This window comes from Trachypithecus francoisi, unplaced genomic scaffold (assembly GCF_009764315.1).
Source record: "Trachypithecus francoisi isolate TF-2019V2 unplaced genomic scaffold, Tfra_2.0 Lachesis_group4, whole genome shotgun sequence".
Taxonomy (NCBI): Eukaryota; Metazoa; Chordata; class Mammalia; order Primates; family Cercopithecidae; genus Trachypithecus; species Trachypithecus francoisi.
This window is the reverse complement of record NW_022681469.1, coordinates 119,421,278-119,449,274: the sequence shown is the minus strand read 5'-3', so window position 1 is coordinate 119,449,274 and position 27,997 is coordinate 119,421,278. Positions and strand designations below refer to the sequence as shown.

At 46.6% G+C, this 27,997-nt stretch overlaps 1 protein-coding gene across 2 annotated transcripts; it reads right to left on the bottom strand.

The window, feature by feature from the left end:
• Positions 1-122: 122 nt before the first annotated feature.
• EIF4H (eukaryotic translation initiation factor 4H) lies at positions 123-27,997 on the bottom strand. Of its 2 annotated transcripts, XM_033192874.1 has the most exons (7): positions 27,747-27,997; positions 10,580-10,767; positions 8,308-8,372; positions 8,127-8,223; positions 7,728-7,787; positions 2,378-2,515; positions 123-2,078 (listed from the first exon to the last, which is right to left on the bottom strand). In XM_033192874.1, the coding sequence occupies exons 1-7, from the start codon at positions 27,803-27,805 to the stop codon at positions 1,939-1,941; spliced, it is 747 nt and encodes a 248-aa protein (XP_033048765.1). In that variant the 5' UTR covers positions 27,806-27,997; the 3' UTR covers positions 123-1,938. The 2 variants fall into 2 exon arrangements, with proteins under 2 accessions (XP_033048765.1, XP_033048766.1); XM_033192875.1 differs by lacking the exon at positions 7,728-7,787.

Here is a 27,997-nt window from a genome sequence, read left to right as displayed (position 1 = left end):
ATAACTTCACTCATCCCAGAATTGAAATTACAGTAGACTCTTCCATTTCAGTAGGGCTTCCCAAATTTAAAATTGTTACATTCCATGAGCAGCTAAAAAGAACTCAAAAATAAAGGCAAGCATTAAATATTACGTAAGGTTTTCTTTTATTTAAAAGATCATTCACAAAATACCATATCCATAGATTTACTTTCTGTCATATAGCTGAATGTGTTAAGTGTTTGGAATTCCATTCTTACATTTAAAAGTCAACTGGATTGCCCAGAGGTTTAGATGCATTTGTTTTGTTCTTTATCTTATCCACACTGAAGATGTAAGTAGGTCATCTGAAAGCATCGGGGTTGATTGCAACCACATAATGCATGTCTTTCTGAAGTTGAGTATTGGTGTTACACAAATGGTTCTTATCTTGGAAGCAGAGAAGCTGACAGGTGGAAGGAAGGAGAGAGTGAGTTCTGTGGATTGCTGAGGCCTTTTAACAAAGACACAGTAGGAAAAGCCAAGGGTGACAGCTGGTGACCAAGTACTAAGCACACTCCGCTGGGCGCCCCAGGCCACCCTGGCCCGGCCATCACCTGGCGAGGGCCTCTTCCCCAGGCTCCTGCTGCCGGCCGCCCCCAAACTGCTCCCCATAGGACAGACTGGGACTTCGGTACTGAAGGATTTCTCATCTGTTCACACACAGGGGTTCAAGTTCAAAAGCCTAACCCCTAGCACTCCCAGGTAAGTGCTGAACCCTGCACATGGGAACAATCCAGTGTGTCCCCAAGATGTGGCCACAGACCTAGACAGCTGCAGTCCTCTACGGCTATCTGACAGCTCTGCATAGTACAATTTAATTTAATCAAAGGAAATGAGTAAAGTGCCAGATTCTAGACCCATTTTGGCTCTGAACTGAAGGGGAGGTGGGAAGCACAGTATCTCATTATGTTGCCTATACTAGGAACAGATCAACACAAACACACAGGCAACAGGGATGGGGGGAAACGCCGCGTCAGCGCTGCAGTCAGCCCAGCGCAGCGCCAGCACCACCCCCTCCACCCCCAAAGCGCCTTGGCCCAGCAGAAAAGAATCCAGCTGGCCGTTCACTGCACCCGGCCAGAGAGGGGAGCCTTGACTGCGCCCGGTGAAAGGAGTCAACTAGCTGGACCACCGCCTCGAAAGAGCAGTAACAAACACGTGTGAATGCATGCAAGCATTCACTATATCTTCTCCGTGGACTCTCTACCACTCTTCTATGGCCCCCACTTTCAGTCTCACTGTTTCTCGTGTGAGCCTATCTGCTTGGACAGTTCACTGGTGAGGGGGTCATGGAGCCAGGACTCCCTCCAAATAGGAATGGAAAAGACCTTGCAGATATTTTTATCCTAGTTGTGAAAACAAGGTGCCTCTGATTCTCTATATTCATCACAGCCAGATACCAACAAGGTCCCTGCCGTTCCCTGTCAGTGACTCTGGTTTTTGTTGGAAGCCCCAGCAATACAGAACTCAACATGCAGGTGAGAAGAGAAGCACTGAGGAAATGAAAGGGAACGCCTGGAGTTGGGCCACTGTCTAAAGTAAAACGAGAAAGCAAAGGAGAAAAATGACGCAGCACCGCAGCCCAAACGCCCCCCGACGGTGGCCACCTCCGCTCCTCCAAGGAACCCCATGTGCTGCTGGGAAAACAAGGAGCAGGAGGAAAAGGACAGAAGGAAAATGGGGAAGCAGCAGAAGAAAGAAAAAAACGCACAAACAGGCACTAGATAGATACAGCAAAGCCCAGAATGTACTAAAAACCACTTGTTAACAGCTGACATGCACTCACAAGCTGTGTTTCCGCTGTGAGGAGGCCAATGGCAGGTGCAGGAGTGGCGGCTGCAGGACGGCTGCCCGGGGACTCACCAGGCTGTGGTCCTGCTCTAACCCCCCACGCCCCATTCCCTCCCAGCCGCAGGCTCATTCTTGCTCCTTTTGAACGACTTCCTCTCTAGGTCTGGCACCCCCGAAGATAGCAGAGTTGGGATTGGCTACTTGATTGAGGGGCGTCGCGACTGTTCGAGGTTTAAGCTGGAGTCGTGGTCTCTGTGCTCTTTCCTCTGGAGGAGAAAAAGCAGAGTCCGTCAGTGTGTGGATCCCATTCCACATCCAGCAAAACGATCACGCTGATGTTGCTGTCAGCAACCCAGCCCACTTTCTAAAATTCACCTGGCCTGCTACCCCATCAGCAGACGCTCTAATGACCAAAGTGAACTTGCTAGTCTGGAGAACACGGGGATCTATGCCGACAACTCTGTGAACGTGGAGTGTGTGCCACAGGAATGCCAAGGCCCCATGGGGTGTGAACCTGATGATCCCATCAGGACAAGATGCCCTCCACTGACACACGAGCCCGTACCTTCTGTGGGTTCTCTGAAATCCATGTTGGATCCGCGGAGGGGAGGGCCATCTCTGAAGCGGCTGCCCATGGGGGGGCCTGTTCGCCGGTCACCTGGGCGACTACCTCCCCGGCCCCCTAAGAAGTCATCCCTGAAGCCTGAGGAAGAAACAGGACATTGAAATACTTTTCAAACTATCGTCTCCAAGCTGCTTATAGAATAACGTTCTGGGAATTGTTTGAGTTTAATTTTAAATTCTTTAGTTTGTCCAGTATCTGAAGTATCTCCAAAATAAAGTGTGTTAAAAATGGGTCCAAATGCCAATGTGGAGTACTGGCAGTGCTAACAGACTTCCCAAAGAAAAAGGAATCAGGATCTTAGGAGAGCAAACAAATGAGCTGTTTACATGTTCAGCTTGCAGGAAAAGTAGAAAAACATTAATACCATGAAACTGTATTTTAATATGGCTTAAAGTAAAACAAGAAAGCCTCAAAGCAGGTTGAATCCTATTTTCTAATATAAATCTATACAGTTATTTTAAAAGATAAACCTGAAATTTAGAAGTATTTACAACTTAGAACACAAAAATCACAAGAAAAAGCTATATGAAGACAAAATAAAAATACAAAGTCCCAATTTTCCTGTTTTGGCTGCATTTCAGGTGTGGGCCATTCTACAAGCAAAGCACCTGTGTGGTAAACAAAGCAGTTATCCCCAAAATTGGCCATGCCCTACAGAGGGCATGAGCAGAGAGCACAGGGCCTCACCCCCACCGGCGCCTCCTCGGGGCAAAGCGTTCTTTCCCCATTCATTCGTGTGCCTGCTAAGTGGGCTCTTGGCAGAAGTAAACTGCATCTCATTTAGAAATGCTGGAATTCTCACTGGTGTGTAGGAGCAAAGAGTATTTTCTCAATGGTCTTAAGGGGCTTTTAGGCTTGTACTTAAGTGAAACCTAAACTTTAACTGTGTAACTACTGAGGTTAACATTTAGTAAAAAGAGCGGTTCACGACTGTAATCTCAGCACTTTGGGAGCCCAAGTGGGAGGATCACTTGAGTACAGGAGTTCAGGACCAGACTCGGCAACACAGTGAGACTCAGTCTCTACAAAAACACAAAAATTAGCTGGGCATGGTGGTGCATGCCTGGGGTTCCAGCTACTCAGGAGGCTGAGGCAGGAGAATCACTCGAACTCAGAAGGTGGAGGGTGCAGGTGAGCCGAGATCGCGCCATTACACTCCAGCCTGGGTGATGAAGTGAGACTCTGTCTCAAGGGAAAAAAAAAAAAAAACTGGCAAAAAGAAGTTAAAACGTAATTAAACAAATGAGCTTGCTGCTGTTGGCTGCACACTCAGGGGTGGCCACTGCTACTCTGCAAGTGTGGTGCCAACGCTCCAAGCTTTCAGGGAGCTGATCTTTGAGAAGAACCCTCAGAGCCCACGGTATGCACTACACAGTCATCTTCATTATCCACAGATTCCATATTTGCAAATCCACCCAGTTGCTAAAATTCATGTTTAATCCCAAGCTGGATACCAGCGGCATTTCTGCAATCAGTCCTGGACCTGCACAGATGCGACGATCCCAGCTGAGGCAGAAAAAGACAACGCTCTGCTTGTTTCAGTTCTTAACTGTCAAGTCTTTTTTTTTTTTTTTGAGACGGAGTCTAGCTCTGTCGCCCAGGCTGGAGTGCAGTGGCGCGATCTCGGCTCACTGCAAGCTCCGCCTCCTGGGTTTACGCCATTCTCCTGCCTCAGCCTCCCGAGTAGCTGGGACTACAGGCGCCCGCCACCTCGCCCGGCTAGTTTTTTGTATTTTTTAGTAGAGACGGGGTTTCACCGTGTAGACCAGGATGGTCTCGATCTCCTGACCTCGTGATCCACCCGTCTCGGCCTCCCAAAGTGCTGGGATTACAGGCTTGAGCCACCGCGCCCGGCCAACTGTCAAGTCTTTTCACGATGAGTGTTGGGTTTTTTCCGGTGACATGGCTGTCTAAAGTGGCCCCAGGTGCAGTGTGAAGTGCCGTCTGCTGTTCCTAAGTGCAGGCTGGCTGTGAGGTGTCTTACAGACAAAACCAGCGTGGGACAAGCTTTCTAACAGGCTGAAATGATGGCATCACAGACTATTTACTATAGCTGGCCCTGAGTTCAATGTTAACACTACTAAATAAATGAACACTAACATTAAATGAGGCGTCTTTAAAATGAAGGTCACGTAGGCTGGGCGCGGTGGCTCATGTCTGTAATCCCAGCACTTTGGGAGGCCAAGGTGGGCAGATCACCTGAGGTCAGGAGTTTGAGACCAGCCTGACCAACATGGAGGGACCCCGTTTCTATTTAAAATATAATAATTAGCTGGGCTTGGTGGTGGGTGCCTGTAATCCCAACTACTTGGGAGGCTGAGGCAGGAGAATCGCTTGAACCCGGGAGGCGGAGCTTGTAGTGAACCGAAATCGCGCCACTGCACTCCAGCCTGGGCAACAGAGTGAGCCTCGGTCTCCAAAAAAAAAAAAAAAAAAAAAAAGTCATATAAAGCAATGTTAGGTATGATCAGCTGACGAAAATGTGCTCCGAGGCGCACAAGAGCAGTGCCACAGTGCCTCATTCAGTGTTCTAGCAATTCCACAGAACCACCTCCAAGGACGAGCAAGCGCCGACTGCATCACCCTCCCTGGTGAGGCTGATTTCTATTCTTTAAAGGTGGCAAGGGTTTTGGAAACCAATCAAGGGATCTCACACCCAGTTCAGAGACTGAGTTAAATAATATCAATTTTAACAAACCAAGTAATGAAAACAAGTCTAAACAGATGTAGACCAATAGGAGCACCGCTTTAGGGGAAATACACTGGGAGGCATATAGTAGAGTATAAGGTCCTTTACAGTCTTTTACCCACCACATTACACAGTTCAGTGAACAAGCCTAGTCAGTATTCCAACATTTAACTTCATTTCCCCCAAACTAAACTGTGAAGTGTACCCTTCCACATGAGTACAAAGTTTACACCCTTTACTATGAGATTAAATGATTTCGACCACCAATGTCCAGCATGAAACAAATCAGCTCACACCACGCCGGTGAAGCAGATAAACACAACTGCTACTTGTGTGTCCAGGTGCGTGATGGTGCACAAGAGCCCAGCAGAGACAAATATCGGTGTGCATTAACACCAAGTGAAAGTCTCATTTCAAAATCTCCTAGGAACTAAGCAGTGGGAAATAAGGGCAGGAAAGGAGAGGTCTGCCATGAACAAGGATCTCTCATCAAATCTGTTGGTGGGTTTCTAGGAAGCAAAATAATCATGAGAATCTTCGGAGTTTTCTTTACAAAGCTTAGATTAACACTGGCTATTTCTGATGGTGAAATGTTTTTGCTTTCTTTGTACTTTTCTGTTGCTCTATTTTGTTTTTTACAATGAGCACGTTTCACTAAAAAAAACAGTACCATCCTATTAAAAAGTAAAAAAGATCTACTCTCACAAATAACGTATGAAGTATCAAATGAGCCATTACTCCATCGAGTGAGCCCACATCAGGTTTGAGGTGTCACCAAAACATTGCAGTTCCCACTGGAACTGGTGGCAGCAAGGCCATGGCCGTGTTCACTGTGTCTCTGCTTGGGCGCCAGTGGCCAGGCTAAGCCAAGGGTAGAAAGACGTTAGGATGTGGGCAACGTCTATAGTACCTGCAAATACCAAAGTGGCAGGGGAAAGGCTGTGCCCGGAGCTGCTGGTTGGCTAAGACAGCTGCTGCACGTTTCAATCAGAGACCAGCTTATACATAAAACTACAGACTGACTCCACCATACTGCACTTTTATGAATAAGCTCATTTCTGATTGGCTACAGAACTTTTAAGAACTATATTATTCAGGCCGGGCGCGGTGGCTCAAGCCTGTAATCCCAGCACTTTGGGAGGCCGAGACGGGCGGATCACGAGGTCAGGAGATCGAGACCATCCTGGCTAACACGGTGAAACCCCGTCTCTACTAAAAAATACAAAAAGCAGGCGGGCGCGGTGGCTCAAGTCTGTAATCCCAGCACTTTGGGAGGCCGAGACGGGCGGATCACGAGGTCAGGAGATCGAAACCATCCTGGCTAACACGGTGAAACCCCGTCTCTACTAAAAATACAAAAAACTAGCCGGGCGAGGTGGCGGCGCCTGTAGTCCCAGCTACTCGGGAGGCTGAGGCAGGAGAATGGCGTGAACCCGGGAGGCGGAGCTTGCAGTGAGCTGAGATCTGGCCACTGCACTCCAGCCTGGGTGACAGAGCGAGACTCCGTCTCAAAAAAAAAAAAAAAAAAATACAAAAAGCTAGCCGGGTGAGGTGGCTGGCGCCTGTAGTCCCAGCTACTCGGGAGGCTGAGGCAGGAGAACGGTGTAAACCCGGGAGGCGGAGCTTGCAGTGAGCTGAGATCCGGCCACTGCACTCCAGTTCGGGTGACAGAGCGAGACTCCGTCTCAAAAAAAAAAAAAAAAAAAAAAAAAAAGAAAGAACTATATTATTCAACAGATAGTCACCTGTTTAGCCAAAGCTGAGTTTTTAAAAATCTCAGACTCACAAGACAACGTGCACCAGTCCCTCCCATACTTACCCATTACTTTACACCAGTTTTGTTTTGATTGGGGGACGGTGCTGACCTTCTATACAGCACAGTATGAGAGCACATCCCAAATTTGTGGGAAAGAAAACAAATTTGTTTCTCTTTTCCTACCTTTCTGCATTACGACTGAAGTTTTTATCATGTATATACAAAAAAAATTTATCCTTTTGTAATTAAAAAACAGAAAACAGAGATGAAAAAAATGCTGAAAATCAATCACCCTGCAGAGCAGACGCCTGGCGCGCGGACTGATGCTTTGTGCTACGACACCAGCTGGTCTGCCCGGGTTGGCTAAGAGAGAGAACGGCGAAATGGATCATGTCCACCATGAAGGGACTGGACCTCCCCACAATCCTCCAAGAAAAAAATACCATCAGCATGACCTTTTACCATGTAAGAGCCCAAACCTCTATCCTATGTTTTCTAGAAGGAACAGTACTTCTCTTGGTGCCATACACAAAACCACCGAGGAGTTTCCCTGGGCTAGAGTCTGAGAAAGACTGCTGAGTGAGATCAAGGACCCAGGAGCTGCAGGCTAACAAAGGTGACCACACAATGTGTGTGGGGCTCACCTGCCCACAGTGTGGAGCCTTCAAGTCCTGCCCCCACAGGCTCTAACAGAGGCTTACTTGCATGCCTGGGCACCTTGCAGGACAGTTATTTGTTAAAGCAACTAAATAAGTAGTCCGGCCAGGCGAACTACTCACAAGAAACAGACAGCAGCAGCAAGGCCCCTAGGAAAAATTAAGTGGTGATGCTTTAAATACTGATACCAGAATTGAAGTCATCCCAGGAATCCCATCCACCTCTAGATTCTCGAGAGCTACCCATTCCTGAGGATACACAAAAAAGATAAAGTTGAGGTTGTGTCATTACCTTGCTGTGCAAACATGGAAAAATTCATTTGGAAGACATACAACTCACGTGGTGGAGGTTCAGTGAAATCATTTTAAGAGTTTTTGCTTCCAACAGAAAAAAACCAAACCAAAACAAAACAAAAACCAGGCTTGCAGAAGCATCAGCCGTTCTTTCTAGGATTTTACGCAAACTTTTAAGAGCTCACAAGAACCTATCACACCTATGAGATAATCGAGTTCTACTAGGAACGTTCAAGAGCTGGAATTGGTAGGCATACTGTAAGTCTTTATGTTCAGCTTAGAAGAACCAATCACCTCTATCATCTGGTCCACCTTTTCTGAATCCAAAGCCACCTTTGTCTTGTTTTCTGCCTTCTGCAATGTCCACACGAAGTAACCGATCGCCCAACAGCTAATGATAAGGGGAAAAGAGTGTAAGTATTGGCGAAGAAGAGAATCTCAACTGTTCCGACAGAGAAAACCTGAGGATACTTACTGCACCATCGTATGTCAAGGCTTCCTTAAGGGAATCCACTTCATCGAATTCTACATAGCAGAATCCTGGAAAAGAAAAAACCCCGATTTCCTCAAGTAATTCTGGGTTAAAGATGTGGGAAGATCCTATTCATCCTATTTCTCCACATCACAACTACCAATCTGTTGTCTAGATGCTGGTACACTAGGAGAGCCTGAAGAAGCACACTTTACCATCAGCAGATAGGACCTGACTGGCATTCCTCCCTCTCAATTCTATTCTATCAGTCAGAAAATGCTAACTGAACATGCACTGAAATAGCAGCTGCGTTTCTAGAAAGCTTTCTTCTTGAATATTTTAACCATAATATTCAAATCTTTCTCAGGCCATTTGCAGAGCTCTTCTGACTCCTGAATGACTATTTAATCTAAGTGAGGATGAAATTTCATAGATTTCAAATTTGGTACCTAAAATGCTTTGAAGAAAGAGGCTTAAAGTGCCGATTTAACTTACTACTCAGGTAGTTGATATCAAATTTGCTTCAAAAGGCTGAAAACATATCCTTGGCAACTAGGGCATTCTTCTCTGAATGTTAATTAAAAGACAGATGGCCTGGGTCCAAGGACATGTTACTGACAACCTGTGTCCCTGATGCCAAGGGTCTGACATTGCCCCTTCCTTGCTGTCTGCAGTCTAAATCCAGTTCATTACTCCCCAGATGCTGGCACTGCACGCTGCATGCCCTCTCCCCCAGCATCCTTGCCCTGTATAATAACTTAATAATCACACTTCACCTTTGAAGCCCACTAGACCACAAGTGCTTTGAAGGCCTGAGTCCAAACTTCCCCTGTTTACCAATTGTGTGTGAACAATATACTGCCTTGGAGGCCGGGCACGGTGGCTCATGCCTGTAATTCCCGCACTTTGGGAGGCCGAGGCGGGCAGATCACCTGAGGTCGGGAGTTCGAGACCCGCCTGATGAACATGGAGAAACCCCGTCTGTATTAAAAATACAAAATTAGCCGGGCGTGCTGGCACATGCCTATAATCCCAGCTACTAGGGAGGAGGAGGCAGGAGAATCTCTTGAATCTGGGAGGCGGAGGTTGTGGTGAGCCGAGATTGCGCCATTGCACTCCAGCCTGGGCAACAAGTGCGAAACTCCGTCTCAAAAAAACAAACACACAAACAAAAAAAAACATACTGCCTTGGCTGGAGGGATGTCCCCCCAGCTTTCCTCCCTAAGTGGATTCAGTATTGAGAATAATGGAGAAAACTATTCCTGACTTCACAGAGGCAACAGACTCTCTATCATGAACCTCATCTTCTAGAGCTGCTCAAGTGAAGATGGTCCTCTATGAGCCAAACTCCAAAGCCTGCGGCGACTGAACCAGCCCAAAGGCTAGGCTCACCCACACACTCCTACCCAAAGTTTAATTCCTAATGCTTGCTAGCAAGCAAACTGGTGGAGCTTACTTTCACAAATGTAACTAACATATTTGCTTTCACTGTTTGATTACACACTACATGTGGCTTCAGATTCTCAAGTCAAAAAGATTAAGAATGCCACCAACACACAAAACCACCCAGGTCAGCAAGGCCTTCTCGACTGCTGGCATAGATCCTGGCCATAAGTTACCCCATACTTGTCACAGATGTGCTTTTGGGTGGATTATGCGGGCCAAACATCCTGGGATCTAGCATTGTGCACTTACAAAGCAGGCACACTTCCTTCAGGAAGCCCTGCAGGCAGGAGACTGCTGCACGGATCCCTTCTTCCTGCTCTTTGCTCCTACAGACACACAACCTATAGACACCACATCTGAAATCTCAGCCAGTCCTCCCAAGCACACTCTCCAAATTTACAAATGCACACTGACAGTGCTGGCTTCTTTTCTTCTGGGTTTTATGACAACTGGATGACAGGATAATTACCAAGAAAAATCTACGAGTCATTCCAGGAGAAATGTGCCTAAGAGTCCTCAGTGCTATTCCTCTCTCTCTCGGGGAACTCCTTTACTGGCAGACAGGACTGCTGTAGAGGTCAGGCTCACAAACCTGGGCATATGCCATGTATTTCTACGAACTACACTGTGTACAAAACATTTTCCCCTAAGTGAACTGAAGAGCTGTGAGTTGAAGAGTTATGTTTCTTTCAACTACGTAGACCAGGCAAATGCTTAAAATACTTTCCTGATTGGAGTCTCTGGCTCACAAATCTATTTTTATTTAGAACCCCTTCCCATCCTCCCCCACCCCTTACAGTAATATGCAGTAAGAATCCTCCAAACTCACCTTTAAATTTATCTGTGTCTTTGTCTCTGACTAGCCGTATACTCCTTATGCTGAGATCCTTAAAGATAGCATCTATGTCACCCTGAACGGTATTAAAAGGTAGATTTCCTACGTAGGCTGTGTAGGGGGGCTCTGTGGGCAACTCCTTCTGGCTACGGGAACCATGGCCACCAGCACTGCCGCGGGACCTATGAGGGGAGACAAACAGATTCAAGTGTGCCCAGCGTGGAACAAGCAAAACAAGTAAAGTGGTCTTCCGCTAAGCTACGCCACCAACGCAACGCCCCAGGTGAGGCACTCTGCTCGAATGCACCATAAGACTGTTATAGCTGGGCACGGGGGCTACGCCTGTAATCCCAGCAGTTTGGGAGGCTGAGGCAGGCGGATCCCAAGGTCAGGAGATCAAGACCATCCTGGCCAACATGGTGAAACCGTGTCTCTACTAAAATACAAAAATTAGCTGGGCATGGTGGTGCGCGCCTGTAGTCCCAGCTACTAGGGAGGCGGAAGCAAGAGAATCGCTTGAACCGGGGAGGTGGCAGTTGCAGTGAGCCGAAATCATCCCACTGCACTAGAGCCTGGCAACAGAGTGAGACTCTGTCTCAAATTAAAAAAAAAAAAAAAAAAGACTATGTTATAGAGAATGGCCAGAGAAAGAAAAAAAAAGGAAAAGAAAATTTTTTTGAGATAGACTGTCACTCTGTCGCCCAGGCTGCAGTTATCTCAGCTCACTGCAACCTCTGCTTCCCGGGTTCAAGAGATTCTCCTGTCTCAGCCTCCTGAATAGCTGAGATTACAGGCATGTGCCACCACACCTGGCTAATTTGTGTATTTTTAGTAGAGATGGGGTTTCACCATGTTGGCCAGGCTGGTCTCAAACTCCTGACCTCAGGTGATCTGCCTGCCTCAGCCTCCCAAAGTGCTGAGATTACAGATGTGAGCCACCGTGCCCTACCCAAACATAACATACCTTCCTAAGACAACTGCTTCTCTCCTAGTCACTCAGAATCTGTATCTGCAGTATTTATGTCCTAAAACCTAAGCAAATACCCTCCTTCACACACCGTGGTGCTAAGAAATACAGAAATGGACCATCTAGAAGTAATGTTGTACTGAGATGAAGGATTACTGAAGTTGCTTAAGTTTAACACATTCACACATAATATAATTATTTCTCCTATAGCTTGAACCTGGGACGCGGGGCTTACAGTGAGCCAAGATCATGTCACTGCACTTCAGCTCGGGCGACAGAGTGAGACTCTGTCTCAAATAAATAGATTTATTTATGTATTTCTCCTTATTGCCTGATTACGGGCATAAGAATGTCCTAATAAAAATTTTATATGTTACACAGCAAGTACTGAAGTACATAACACTCTCATGCAATACTTCACAGGGTCCTCAAATACATGGCGTGCATTACCAATCCATTTCAACCTCAATGTCGTCTCCTCAGCTGTATCAAGCGTCGTTTACTCTGCATAGGTACTGGTTTAAATCCAGTCTCTGTCACGTACTAGCATATGACCTTGAGAAGTTATTCAACTTCTCTAAGCTTTATTTTATTTGTAAAACTGAGTTAATCCTAACACAGCACTTTGGGAGGCTGAGGTGGATCACTTGAGGTCAGGAGTTCAAGATCAGCCTAACATGGTAAAACCCCGTCTCTACTGAAAATACAAAATTAGCTACGTGTGGTGGCGCATGCCTGTAATCCCAGTTACTTGGGAGACTGAGGCAGGAGAATCGCTGGAACCCGAGAGGTGGAGGTTGCAGTGAGCCAAAATCGCGCCACTGCACTCCAGCCTGGGCAACAACAGCGAAACTCCATCTCAGAAAGAAAGAAAAGAAAAGAAAAGAAAGAAAGAAAAGGAAAGGAAGGAAAGAAAAGAAAGAAGGAAAGAAAGATAGAAAGAAATCAGAATATAGTATAACTAGATGATTATATCAAAATGATATTGCCATGGGAATGCCCCAGGAGAGACTCAAAGTCGTTAGGAGTGAAAAGCCAAGACAGCCAACATTTGTTTTCAAGCAGGTCAGCATAAAGGGCATGTGTGCAGGTATACAGCAAGGATTTCGCAAACAGGGCAGAATAGTCACTTCTGCATTCACCAGCATCATCTTAATTGTACCATTATTTCAACCTTATTGTAGACTTGAAAATTTTCAAAAAAAAAACATTTGGAAAACTCAGGAGGAAAAAAAAAAATTAAGGGGGTGATTTTTTTTTGAAACAGACATTTAACCCATTTCCTGTCTGCTCCAAGGATACTGTGCTGGCAGCCAGCTGCAGTTTTTTTTCCTAAATGGGAAATGCGTTCGAATAAATGAGATCCTTCACGACAACCAAAGACCTGCTCAAAGTCACCCTCTTCGCAGGGGAAATATTAATACGCATCTCAGAGGGCAACTGGGTCTTTCATCTACATACTGCTAGAAACACAACGGAAATTCCACTTCTTCCTGAAGAACTTCCAGGTGTCTTGCAGACAAGCACTATTCAATAAAGCATGTTTCTGGCCGGGCGCGGTGGCTCAAGCCTGTAATCCTAGCACTTTGGGAGGCCGAGACGGGCGGATCACGAGGTCAGGAGATCGAGACCATCCTGGCAAACACGGTGAAACCCCGTTTCTACTAAAAAAAACAAAAAACTAGCCGGGTGAGGTGGCGGGCGCCTGTAGTCCCAGCTACTCGGGAGGCTGAGGCAGGAGAATGGCGTAAACCCGGGAGGCGGAGCTTGCAGTGAGCTGAGATTCGGCCACTGCACTCCAGCCCGGGTGACAGAGCGAGACTCCGTCTCAAAAAAAAATAAAAAATAAAAAAATAAAGCATGTTTCTAAAGTAGAAGGGTCAACCAAGCTGTGATGATTCTTAGATGGTAAAAAAAAATTTTAAGTTTCCAAATTCACAATTCGGTACTTTCCAACAGGAAGTTCCACGTTCTGTTCTTTTTTTTTTTTTTTTTTTTTTTTTGAGACGGAGTCTCGCGCTGTCACCCAGGCTGGAGTGCTGTGGCCGGATCTCAGCTCACTGCAAGCTCCGCCTCCCGGGTTCACGCCATTCTCCTGCCTCAGCCTCCCAAGTAGCTGGGACTACAGGCGCCGCCACCTCGCCCGGCTAGTTTTTTTGTAGTTTTTAGTAGAGACGGGGTTTCACCGTGTTAGTCAGGATGGTCTCGATCTCCTGACCTCGTGATCCGCCCGTCTCGGCCTCCCAAAGTGCTAGGATTACAGGCTTGAGCCACCGCGCCCGGCCACGTTCTGTTCTAAGACCACCAGAAAACAGGTTTGTAAGTGAACTGCATCCTACCTGCCCACTTCTCCCATCTTTCCGGGTCTAGCAAATGTGACTTATTTTGCATTTCAATAACCTTCCCAATAGTACTTTATCGCTGGTATCTCCAAAACTATAAATCCTAAAATATTTTCAATAAGATACTATTTAGCACTGGATAATAAATACATGAGTTGCAGTATAAGGTCGGGCCCAGTGGCTCATGCCTGTAATCCCAACGGTTTGGGAGGCTGAGGCAGGAGGATCACTTAAGGTCAGCAGTTCAAGACCAGCCTGCGCAACACAGTAAGACCCCATCTCTATAAAAAATACAAAAAATTAGCCGGGAGTGATGGTCCACACTTGTAAGTCCCAAGTTACCTGGCAGGCTGAGATGGGAGGATCACCTAAGCCCAGGAGGTTGTTGCTGCAGTGACCTGTGATGGGGCCACTGCACTCCAGCCTGGGTGACAGAGAGAGACTATCTCCTATAGAAAGAAAAAAAAAGCCAGGCGCGGTGGCTCATGCCTGTAATCCCAGCACTTTGGGAGGTCAAGGTGGACGGAATACCTGAGGCCAGAAGTTCAAGACCAGCCTGGCCAACATGGTGAAACTGTCTCTACTAAAAATACAAAAATTAGCCGGGTGTGGTGGCACACACTTGTAATCCCAAGCTACTTCAGAGCCTGAGGTGGAGCTTGCAGTGAGCTGAGACTGTGTCAACTGCGCTCCAGCCTGGGCTACAGAGCCAGACTCCATCTCAAAAACAACAACAACAACAAAACCCAAACAAACGAAAAACAAGACACAGTATAAACGTGTCGAAAACCATAAAAACAGAGGGTGAATGTTAAAAAAAAAACTTTAAATTCATTACTCAACATTAAACATCTAGCAACGTGTAATGATGTTAAAGACTGCTTTGTATGTAAGCAGCTCACAGCTGTGTGGGGCATATAAAACACGTATATATATGCAGGTATGTTTCTGTGTATAAATGTGTAATATATATATAAAAACTAAAAAGGAGGGTGAGGATGAAGAGAGATGAAAAACTCTCAGTGTTTGATGTAGGTGCTGAGTAAGGAAAATGGAGGTGCGAAGGCTTGCTAATTGTGCTTGAACTTACAGAGTAGAGGAACGGTGGAACTGAGATCAGGCCAGACTTGACCCCTGATTGAGCATAGGAAGCCCACGTGAATGCCATTAAGATGATGGGGCACTGCTAAAAATGCACTAGGATAGGAAGGTGGCTCTGGCTTTGGAAAAGATAGAGAAATCTAGTTTGGGGCAATCCGTTTTTGAAAAATTAGCACACTGCCAAATGGCAGCACCTAACAGCTAACTGGTGATATAATTCTGGAGCAAAGATACACCAAAGCCCACCAAATTGCTCAACTTACTCGTGCCTCACAAAACCGCCAGTGGCTTAATACTCTAGACTTTTCAATAAATACCAAAACAGTCCTAAATATTCCCACACCCTACCTGATGTAGTCCCTTCTCCAGGTCTTAGGCACTTTTTACCTTTTCATCCCATTCAATGAAATCACCAGGGGCAGCGGGGCTGGGCCATGGAGGTAGACTTCACTCAAACTAGCACGGATGAAGTGTCCACTGTGTGACAGTCACTTGAGACACAAATCCCAGGGTGTCCATCACATAGGATGACACAGATCTGTTACCCACCAATTCATTTACAAAATCAGGCCGGGCGCGGTGGCTCAAGCCTGTAATCCCAGCACTTTGGGAGGCCGAGACGGGCGGATCACTAGGTCAGGAGATCGAGACCATCCTGGCTAATACGGTGAAACCCCGTCTCTACTAAAAAATACAAAAAACTAGCCGGGCGAGGTGGCGGGCGCCTGTAGTCCCAGCTACTCGGGAGGCTGAGGCAGGAGAATGGCGTGAACCCGGGAGGCGGAGCTTGCAGTGAGCTGAGATCCGGCCACAGCACTCCAGCCTGGGCGGCAGAGCGAGACTCCGTCTCAAAAAAAAAATAAAAAAAAACAAAATCAAATGCCAGAAAACGCTGAGCTAAAATGTCTGACATGTTTCACGAGATTCAAGTTTGGGGGATTACGATCTAAACAAACAAGCTGTGCTTTGTGAAATTCAGCACCTTCCTACACATCAGTAACAACACGGGAGAACAGATGCACCTGACACCTTAGCGAGCTTGATGGAGGGCCTCTGCCAAATTACCTCTGTACCTACGTTTTCTTGCCTATTATTTTTCAAACATTGATTTTATAAAGTTTAAAACTGACCATAAAAACATTTCATAAGTACCAAGTGCTATGTAAAAGTTTAACAATTCTACCATGCTCCTGGGTAGACCGACAGGCTTGAGGCTACACTGGGCTGGCAGGAGTGTGTGTAGAACAGGAACAGATCAGCAGAGCGTGTCAATTCAGGACACCTGAAGTCAAGGTCTGTGCTGGAAACTCCCTGCCACTACTGAGCGGTGTCCTTTCTACTGCCCATTAGGGACAGTCTATTGATTATGAAAGATTAACGTAGTCAACTACAGCCTCAGTAATTTAGGAAATCCCACTCTCAGCTCCAAGTGTGACTAAAATCCTTGACAGGCGAGCCACTTTTCCTTACTTAAATCAACCACATATCTTCATGTCTACAAAGGGTGGAGAGAGTGTAGAGAAGGCACAAACTTAAGACCCAGTTTCTGCCCTCAAGGAGCTGGTAACTTGGAAAGGAGAAATCACATCACAAGCAAAGGACTGCAAAAAATCCAGGAGACAGCAATGAGAACAGTCTCTCCGAGATGGAGCAGTTGGGAGCCAGGATATACGGCACAGCAGAGGGCAACAGAAGCGGGACTCCACTTCCAGGTGGCAGATGGGGCCAATACTGAACCATTAGGATGAGACAGAAAAGATGTGTAGGTGTCAAAGGAGACTGAGAGGGTAACTATAAAAAGAAGCCAATGTAAAGAGTAGATGTTATGAGGGTAGGGATGTGATCCAGTAAGTAGATGCAACAGAAAGTCGAGTGCTCAAGGCTGGGCACAGGCATGTGGTTCCGGCCTGTAGTCCCAGCACTTTGGGAGGCTGAGGCGGGAGAATCCCTCGTCAAGTGGGCAACAGGGCAAGACCATTCCTCCAAATTATGAGACACGTCTCATTTAGTCCTCCCAACAGGAGTTTCTAGCTCTCATTTGGGGAAAGTAAGGCTCAGGAGGGTAAAGTAGCGTAAACCAAAGAAAATGACTGGGCAGACGCCATGGCTCACACCTGCAATCCTGGCACTTTGGGAGGCCAAGGCAGGGAGATCACTTAAGCTCAGGAATTTGAGACCAGCGTGGGGAACACGGCAAAACCCCGTATCTACAAACAGGTAACGTTTGGGATTTTGACAATCATCAAAAATGGTTAAGCTCTCAAAGGTCAAGCCTTTTATTTGATAAATACCATTTATACTACCTATTATAAACCATAACAGTATAGAGAAGAGCAGTCACTTAAAAACAAAGAGTAGTAGGTAATGGGTATACAGAACAGGTCACTATATTATGCTTTGGTTCATGTTTTAAATTTTCTACATTTTTCTGTAATGTTTTGCATATTCAAACAATCCAACTATACAAAGTCATCTTTGCAAAAACTGGGAAAAACTGAACACTGGGTACTGGAAAACCTGTTGGTTAAAGAAAAAAAAAAACCAAAAAACTATGCCCTTATCTGCTAGAAACATACTCAAGTATGAAAAGCATGTAAGAGGCTGGGTGTGGTGGCTCACGCGCCTGTAATCCCAGCACTTTGGGAGGCTGAGGCAGGTGGATCACGAGGTCAGGAGTTTAAGACCAACCTGGCCAGCCAACATGGTGAAACTCCATCTCTACTAATAATACAAAAATTAGCTGGGCACGGTGGCAGGCCCCTGTAATCCCAGCTACGCGGGGGATGGGGGTGGTGGAGGCTGCAGTGAGCTGAGATCGTGCCACTGCACTCCAGCCTGGGAGGCAGAGACTCCATCTCAAAAAAAAAAAAAAAAAAAAAAAAAAAAAAAAAAAAAAAGGCTGGGCTCGGTGGCTCACGCCTGTAATCCCAGCACTTTGGGACGCTGAGGTAGGCGGATCACCTGAGGTCAGGAGTTCGAGACCAGCCTGACCAACATGGAGAAACCCTGTCTCTGCTAAAAATACAAAATTTGCTGGGCGTGATGGTTCATGCATGTAATCCCAGTTACTTGGGAGGCTGAGGCAGGAGAATCGCTTGAACCCAGGAGGTGGAGGTTGTTGAGCCGAGATTGCGCCATTGCACTCCAGCCTGGGCACCAAGAGCAAAACTGTCTCAGAAAAAAAAAGAAAAGAAAACAAACAAAACTATGTATCTACTACGGTAGTCAAAAATTGCTCTGAAGTATGTAATATACTTACCAACACAAAGATGAGGATTAAAATTAAAAAAAAAATAAATAAAAACTATTTTAGAATGATAGGTGGCTAGGATTAGCCTTAAATTATCCTAGCCCACACCTCCACCAGGGAAGACAGATGTAACAGAAATAGCCAAAATGTTTATGAGGTTAAAACTGGGAAAGGAATTGAGTTGTTGAATGGGTATAGAGTTTCTGTTTGGATTATGAAAAGGTTCTGGAACTAGATAGTGGCAATGGTTACACAACACTATGAAGGTATTCCATGCCACTAAATTGTACACTTAAAAATGGTTGAGGCTGGGCGTGGTGGCTCATGTTTGCAATCCCAGCACTTTAGGAGGTCAAGGCGGGAGTATCCCTTGAGGCTAGTTCAAGACCAGCTTAGGCAACAAAGGGAGAAAAAAAAAAAACAAAAACAAAAAACTAGCTGGGAAGGGGCAGGGTGGCTCAAGCCTATAATCCTAGCACTTTGTGGGGCCAAAGCAGGCGGATCACTTGAGGTCACGAGTTCGAAACCAGCCTGGCCAACATGATTGAACCCCGCCTCTACTAAAAATGCCAAGTGTGATAGCAGGTGCCTGTAATCCCAGCTACTCAGGAGGCTGAGGAAGGAGAACTGCATGCACCCGGGAGGCAGAGGTTGCAGTGAGCAGCGAGCCAAGATAACGCCACTGCACTCCAGCCTGTGCGACAGAGCGAGCCTCCGTCTCAAAAAAAAAAAAAAAAGGACTGGCTGGGCTAGTTTGAAGTTACACTGAGCTATGATTGTGTCGCTGCACTCCAGCCTGGATGGGGGGGGGAGGTTGAAATGGTAAAATGTTATGTATATTTATTACAGTAAAAAGAAAACTATGGCCACAGTGGCTCACACCTGTAATCCCAGCATTTTGGGAGGCCGAGGCAGGCAGATCATGAGGTCAGGAGATAGAGACCATCCTGTCTAACACTGTGAAACCCCGTCTCTACTAAAAATAAAAAAAAATTAGCCGGGCGTGGTGGTGGACGCCTGTAGTCCTGGCTACTCGGGAGGCTGAGGCAGAAGAATGGCATGAACCTGGGAGGCAGAGCTTGCAGTGAGCCAAGATTTCACCACTGCACTCCAGCCTGGTGACAGAGTGAGACTGTCTCAAAAAAAAAAAAAAAAAAAAAAAAAAGAGAACTAAATAATGGCTACATAGAGTTCCAACACTAGTCTCTACCTTGTTTACATATTAAAATGTAAGATTAACTTTTAAATGTTAGAAAGTGAAGGACTAGGCCGGGCGCGGTGGCTCAAGCTTGTATCCCAGCACTTTGGGAGGCCGATATGGGCGGATCACGAGGTCAGGAGATTGAGACCATCCTGGCTAACACAGTGAAACCCTGTCTCTACTAAAAAATACAAAGAACTAGCCGGGCGAGGTGGCGGGCGCCTGTAGTCCCAGCTACTCTGGAGGCTGAGCCAGGAGAATGGTGTAAACCCGGCAGGCGGAGCTTGCAGTGAGCTGAGATCTGGCCACTGCACTCTAGCCCGGGCGACAGAGCGAGACTCCGTCTCAAAAAAAAAAGGCCGGGTGCGGTGGCTCAAGCCTGTAATCCCAGCACTGTAGGAGGCCGAGACGGGCGGATCACGAGGTCAGGAGATCGAGACCATCCTGGCTAACACAGTGAAACTCCGTCTCTACTAAAAAATACAAAAAATTAGCCGGGCGAGATGGCAGTCGCCTGTAGTCCCAGCTACTCGGGAGGCTGAGCCAGGAGAAGGGCGTGAACCCAGGAGGCGGAGCTTGCAGTGAGCTGAGATCCGGCCACAGCACTCCAGCCTGGTCAGCAGAGCAAGACCCCGTCTCAAAAAAAAAAAAAAAAAAAAAGAAAAGTGAAGGACTAGAAAATTCCTGCCCAATCTAGACCCCTTGTTTCTTCCATTAACAAAAAATTACTTAGGATGGGCACAGTGGCTCACATCTGTAACCCCAGTACTTTGGGAGGCCAAGGCAGGATTGCTTGAGCCCAGGAGCTTGAGACCAGCCTGGACAACACAGTGAGACTCTGTCTCTATTAAAAAACAATTATTTAGCTCAAGCAACAGTTCTTTACATCTGTGCAGTCTCTGAAGAAGGCCAAGATGTAATCCTTTGGTCCTATTCTCGCCTCAAGGGCCACACCTTTCTTCCATTCAGCAGTCCCAGAGACTTAAGAGCTGCTGTATCACTGCTGCTAAGGCTTCTTTCAAAGGTCCTCAACACTGAAGCTGCGCAGCCCTTCCTGTTAAGATGAAGTTTCAGAGCCTGGTCATCCTGACTATCACCTTCTTCTTTTTTTTTTTGAGACGGAGTCTCGCTCTGTCACCCAAGCTGGAGTGCACTGGCCAGATCTCAGCTCACTGCAAGCTCCGCCTCCCGGGTTCACGCCATTCTCCTGCCTCAGCCTCCTGAGTAGCTGGGACTACAGACGCCCGCCACCTCGCCCGGCTAGTTTTTTGTATTTTGTATTTTGTATTTTTATTTATTTATTTATTTTTTGAGACGGAGTCTCGCTGTGTCGCCCAGGCTGGAGTGCAGTGGCGCGATCTCGGCTCACTGCAAGCTCCGCCTCCCGGGTTCCCGCCATTCTCCCGCCTCAGCCTCCGAGTAGCTGGGACTACAGGCGCCCGCAACTGCGCCCGGCTAGTTTTTTGTATTTTTTAGTAGAGACGGGGTTTCACCGTGTTAGCCAGGAGGGTCTCGATCTCCTGACCTCGTGATCCGCCCGCCTCGGCCTCCCAAAGTGCTGGGATTACAGGCTTGAGCCACCGCGCCCGGCCGTTTTTTGTATTTTTTAGTAGAGACGGGGTTTCACCGTGTTAGCCAGGATGGTCTCGATCTCCTGACCTTGTGATCCGCCCGCCTCGGCCTCCCAAAGTGCTGGGATTACAGGCTTGAGCCACCGCGCCCGGCCCCTTCTTCTTCATAGGCTCCAGTGTACTGATGCCTTAAAATATGGTTCCCAGAATGGTTCACAATATTCCACATTTATAAAGCAAAGACCTATACTGATCTCACAACAGGTCTTTGCATTAATACAAACCAAGGCAGGGGCACCAAACTGCATTACTCATGCTTTTCCATCATGCACTTGAAGTATTTAAAACAGGAAGAAAAATCACAGCTTCAATTAGGAACATCCTTGGTAAAGCAGTAAAAATGAATCATGACCCACTTTTTAATACCCTATGTTATGAAACACGCAAAGCACTTCTCCTGCACACACAAGCATGATGGCTGCTCCAGGAAAAGCGCTTGAGCTACAAGCTGAACTAGCTGTTCTTTCTATAGAACAGCATTTTTCACCTGAAGGGAGCGACAACAAACTATGGTTATTCAGACATGGGTATTAGTTTTTTAAAAATGAAGTTAGTCTGTTCCCTGAAGTAAAACAACTGTATTTGGGTTTTTTTGTTTGTTTGTTTTGCGACAGGGTCTTGCTTTGTCGCCCAGACTTGAGTGCAGTGGTGCAATCATTGCTCACTGCAGCCTCAACTTCCAGGACTCAAGTGATCCTCTAGCCTCAGCCTCCCAAGTAGGTGGGACCATAGGCATACTCCACCACACCCAGCTAATTTTATTTTTGAAAAGACCTTGTCCAGACTGGGCTAGTGTGTCCTCCCGCCATGACCTTCCAAAGTACTGGGATTACAGACATGAGCCATGGCGCCTGGCCAAAGTAACAGTATTTGTTGCCAATGGTAGAAGTCAAGCTTTCAAGCAAGAGTTTCAGAAAACCTGTATCCATCAACATAAGCCTGACAGCCTTTCAATATTCACAGACTTTTCTAACATCTATGGTGAATGTGACTTTGATACTGTATAACAAAATGGTATCAACATTTGGAAGATCTGCATGGCTCTGCCTGGCTCAGTAAACAGGACTTTTCCAAATCACCAACACATTACAAATGTATGCACTGGTAAAGGATCCAGTCAGACAGAGTACAAGATAAAGTGACTTTTTTTTTTTTTTTTGATACAGAGTCTCATCCTGTTGCCCAGGCTGGAGTGCAGTGGTGCAATCTGGGCTCACTGCAAACTCCACCTCCCAGGTTCAAGCGATTCTGATTCTACCGCTTCAGCCTCCCAAATAGCTGCGACTACAGGGGCCCACCACCACGCCCAGCTAATTTTTGTGTTTTTAGTAGAGATGGGATTTTGCCATGTTGGTCAGGCTGGTCTCAGACTCCTGACTCAGGTGCTTCGCCCGCCTCAGCCTCCCAAAGCCCTGGGGTTACAGGAGTGAGCCATCATGCCTGGTCAAATGATGAATTTTAATGTAAAAGTATTAAGAGTTTATTGATAAGGTTTCAGGTTCCACATTGCAACTAACCTTCACAGAAACTACTGCTTACTGAGTTATGGTATAGAATCAAATATGAATATCCAGAATTACCTGATTATTCCTCCCATTTCCAACTACTTACCTGTGCAAGGATTAAGCTGCTCCACAAAAGTGAACCAAAGTAACACATTCCAAGAGTGGAGACAGATGCAGGTATAACAAACCAGTTGTATCCTATTAAGCCAGACATTTAGAAGGCTCCAAAAATGTGAGTACACATGAAAGACAGGGGAAGAGTGTGTAGAACAAAGGGAGGTGACGGCCCCCCTAGCCCCGTACTGGAGGGCCAGGCTTAACCAGAGGCTTGTCAACCATGGAGCAGTCACATACTTGAGCACCTTCGGAAGGTCCTGATCAAGACGGAAAATCACATAAAACGTGACACGGGGAAACTTCGAAGAACATTCAACTTACACAAAAGAAATCTTAGACACACACACAGCTGTCACTAGGTTCTATCAAAATCACGCAATCACACTCATTTTGTGCCCGAGTGTGCAGGTCTAATCAGCTACACATGATGCAAAAGCAACCAGGTGGCAAATACTCTCCTGAACCTTCTAGGGGAAGCTGGAAACCAGAGTGTGATCCTGGACAGACATTCAGAGTCTGCTTTGTATGTTCTAAGCTTCCAGGGAGACTCCTTAAAATTGTGAAGTCTTTCCAGAACGCTAAGCTTAATTTCTTTTCTTTCCTTTTTTTTTTGGAGATAGTCTCACTCTGTCGCCCAGGTTGGAGGAGTGCAGTGACATGATCTCAGCTCACTGCAACCTCTACCTTCCTGGTTCAAGCCATTCTCCTGCCTCAGCCTCCCAAGCAGCTAGGATTACAGGTATGCGCTGCCACACCCGTTACCTTTTGTATTTTTAGTAGAGATGGGGTTCTGCCACATTGGCCAGGGTGGTCTTGAACTCCTGGCCACAAGTGGTCCACCTGCTTCGGCCTTTCAAAGTGCTGGGATAACAGGCATGAACCACTGCACCCAGCCACTAAGCTTAATTTCTAACAGAAATATAAATTGTGGCCGGGCGTGGTGGCTCATGCCTATAATCCCAGCACTTTGGGAGGCCTAGACGGGCGGATCACGAGGTCAGGAGATCGAGACCATCTTGACTAACACGGTGAAACCTCGTCTCTACTAAAATACAAACAAAATTAGCAGGGCGTGGTAGCGGGCGCCTGTAGTCCCAGCTACACGGGAAGCTGAGGCAGGAGAATGGCGTGAACCCGGGAGGCGGAGCTTGCAGTGAGCTGAGATCGCGCCACTGCACTCCAGGCAGGGCGACGAGCGAGACTCCGTCTCAAAAAAAAAAAAAAAAAAGAAACATAAATTGTAGGCTGGGTACTGGGGCTCACACCTGTAATTCCAGCACATTGGGAGGCTGAGGCAGGAGGATACCTTGAGCCCAGGGGCTTGAGACTACCCTGGGCAACATAAGGACACTGTTTCTACAAAAAAACACAAAAATTAGCCGGGTGTGGTGGCGCACCCTGCAGTCCCAGCTAGTTGGGAGGCTTAGGTGGGAGGATGGCTTGAGCCTGGAAGGTCAAGGCTGCACTGAGCTATGCCTGCCACTGCACTCCAGCCTGGGTGACAGACAGAGAGATTAGATAGATTAGATAGACAGATAGATATAGATAGATAGATAAATGTTTCTAACTCATATGTGGGGAAAATGAGGCTCAGAGAGGTGAAGGAACTTACTTCGGATCACACAACTAACACATGGCTGAACTGATAAAACTCTGGTCTGCCTTATTCCAAAGTCAGGGCTTTTGCATCAACCTCTTAGCAAATCCAATTATTTCTGGTAACACTTTTCGCAGAGGATAATGGTTTGGAATTAAGCAATGGAACACTTGGAGTGAAGAAAGAAGGATAACAAATCCAAACGACTTGACATTTGACAGGTAAACAGCATTTTAAAATAAGCTTTCCAACAGCTTTACAGGCCCTAGCATCAGTGAAAACTAGCTGTAGTTTTTATACACTGCTTTCCTTCCTTTATATATGTCTTAAAACATGCTTAGAGACAGGAAGTAGAATGGTGGTTGCCAGGGACCTCAGGGAAGGAGGGCAATAGGGAATTACTATTCAAAGGGGACAGGGTTTTAGTTTTACAAGCTGAAGAGTTAAGGAGCTGGACAGTGGTGATTATTTGTACATTACAAATACACTCAATACCCCTGAAATGTATACTGAAAAATGGGTAAAATGACACATTTTATGTGTAGTTTACCACCATAAAAAATTTGGATAAAAATATGCTCAGAAATTTAGACAGAGACGCTAAGCTTAAAGATTCAAAGGTTAGAATTCTAAACTCCTAAGCTGGGCGTGGTAGCTCATGCCTGTAATCCCAACACTTTGGGAGACGGAGGTGGGAGGATCACTTGAGTCCAGGAGTTCAAGACCAGCCTGGGCAACATAGTGAAACTCATCTCTATTTAAAAAAGAATTTTAAACTCTCTAACTGAATCTTGATAAAGAATAAATTTGGAGTTTTGTCAGTTTTTAGATGGCACCATTTCAGCCACCTCAATTCTTGCCACCTCCAAGTTCCACCCTAATTCTCAGGATTGGTGGTTTTCCGCTAAGGACCCATAGCTTTGTTGCAATTAGAAATGTAAAATCAGTATTACTCTGCACTTTACTGCCAATGGCAAATGAGAAACTGGAACCTCACAAAGATAATCTAGCAAACTGCAAAACAAAGTCCATTCAAGATCTGGTACAATCAACTCTTGATCATTTGGAATTTTGTTTTGATTTGCTTGCTGAACAATGCAATCCCTGATTCTCTCCCTGGCCGCTGGGGACATGCCTTTATAGGCTCGGGGGAAAAAAGCAGTGGTTCAATACTGTTTCCTGACAACTGCACTGGTTATTAAACATAACTACAAAATAAACTCACGAGGATGTGTAATTACCAAACTATGTTTTAAGATTACAACTGTTTTTAGAATTCAGGCCTACCATTTCTTTCACCTGTGACCCAAGTGATTTAGAGGTGAGATGTATTAGCCTGTCTGAGGCATTTTAGACAAGGGAGAAGGTGCCTACACAAGTACCAAACAAAGCAGTATTAAAAATGCTTTCCATAGGTGGCAATCTTCTATGATGCTTAAGCACTATAAAGCAGTGACATCTGTTCATGTGGACATAATTAAAAGAGTTGAGGCTGGGCGCGCCGGTAATCCCACCGCTTTGGGAGGCTGAGGCAGGAGAATCGCTTGAACTCAGGAGGCAGAGGTTGCAGTGATCCAAGATCGCACCATTGCACTCCAGTTTGGGCAACAAGAGCGAAACTCCATCTCCAAAAAGAAAACAAAAACAACAAAAAACCCCACAAAAACATATGTATAAATGAATACATAAATTCACCAACAGGTTTTTAAAACTACTTTTAAAAGTAGCAATACTTTACGTACTTTTACATGCATATGAAGCCAAATAGCAAATTCCAAGTCAGACACAGAAGATGCTTAACAGTAAAGAGACTTTCTATTAGGAAGTTTACATGATGCTACTTAGGAGACTTTCCTATCAGTTTTTGGAGTATACCTGGGGCAAATGGCTAATATTTTCATGTGCCTGTGGATATTTGAAATTAATAGCATCTTAACAGAAATTTACTTTTGATTGTTCCAGGCACTCCCCAAATGTTAAAATTTGACACCAGAAGAGCTGGCAAATGTGTCTAAAGGAATATTTTTTTTTAAATCCCCACACTCAGTTTAACAAGGCCACCTTATTGTAGTTCCAATGCAACTAAAATTTAAATTGACCACGCTGTTTAAGAATTTTTCTGGGTACTGCTGTGAACGTTTTTTGGAATTAGAAAAAAAAAAAAACCCTAGTTATTAAATTTCGAAATGACTTGAGAACAAATTTGATGTCTAGAAACCTACCCCAAAGGCGATAATTTCATGTCATCCAACATTTATTTCTTTTTTTATTAGCAAATAAAATGTTCTTTGGAATGACAATAGCTCCACCTACCCCAACACACTTCCACGTTACAGCATCATGAATATTAGCTACACTCCTGCACTGAAACAAGCTTTTGTTTGAGCCGTTCTCAAACCAAGGTATTAAAAGTGATCATTCTTCAACAAACAAAGATACTTCTGGACTGCACCCCAGGAGACCGAACACCTCAGTGTGTACTATTGTGTTGTTATCCTGGGAAAGTAATCCTTTCTGCAAGAAAACACAAAGCCTAAGTGTGTCCTTGACAAATAGCAAGATGTTCATAGCCTATATTCTAACGAGGCAACTTGTATTTTTTTCTTAAAGTGCAGATTCCTGGAATTAAACACCAAGAGCTGTCTATTCAGAGATGTTTCTTTTAAGCAAGGTGTTTCAAATATACATAGTTGTCTGCATTTGACAACGATCAGGACGAGGCTAAATGCGGTTTCTTCTCCAGGTCAGAGCGAGAAACCAGGGAGAAATAAAATTGTGCCAAAGAGCACGTAGCACCTGTCAAGGCACTGTGACCCAAGACAGATTAACACAAAGAAGCTACGATGGATTTGTTTCCTCGGTCTCCCCCCGCCCGCAGGGAGTCGTACCATCCCCGGGCCAGAGCCGCCAAATCCCTGCCTCACACGTAAGGGGAAGGGAATTGCTCCTCTTGGCTTCCGACCTTCCCCAGTCGGCCGGCCTCATGGCGAAGGGGCCAGGGGCCTGCAGAGCGGGCAGACAACGGAGGGCCGCAAAAGAGGCCAGGACCAGAGCGGGACAGGCCGTGTGGCCCGCACCCCGGCGCCGCAGCTCAGCCCCGCTCTTGTCCTACAGTAGGGGGGATGGGGCTTGAGGCGGATGCTCGTCTCCGGGTACTCGGAGCTGCCGCGGCCGAGGCAGGGCAAAACCGACACGTTGTCGTTGGCGGGAAGCAGTGGAAGGGATCCGCCCCGCACGCAAGACCCCGAGCACCCAGCCGCCGCCGCCCCGTCTCCGAGCGCGCCATTTCCAGGCCCTGGCCCTCCAGGCACCGCTCCTAGGCCTCCGCGGGCCCCCGGGCAGGCCCCCGCCTCCTGCCGCCCCGGCTGAGCGCAGGACTGCCGCCACCTTGACGACCCCGACTCCGCCGGTCCCGCAGCCCCCGCCGGGGCCCGCGCACGTTCGCCTCACCCTCTGCCGCCGCCGAAGCTGCTGTAGGCCCGATCGTCGTAGGTATCGAAGTCCGCCATTTGCCGTCTCCGCTCCGAGAGGAACCAGGGTGAGCGAGAAAGGACCCCGCAATATAACTCCCCGCGCCCCGCTGCCGGGGCTGTCCGCCGCGCCGCCTGATCGCAAATCCTTCGGACGCATGCACGCGCGCGCGGGCGCGCACGCACGGACGCTCGCCGCGCCGCACCAGGCCCTGGGCCCACGGGCAGCTG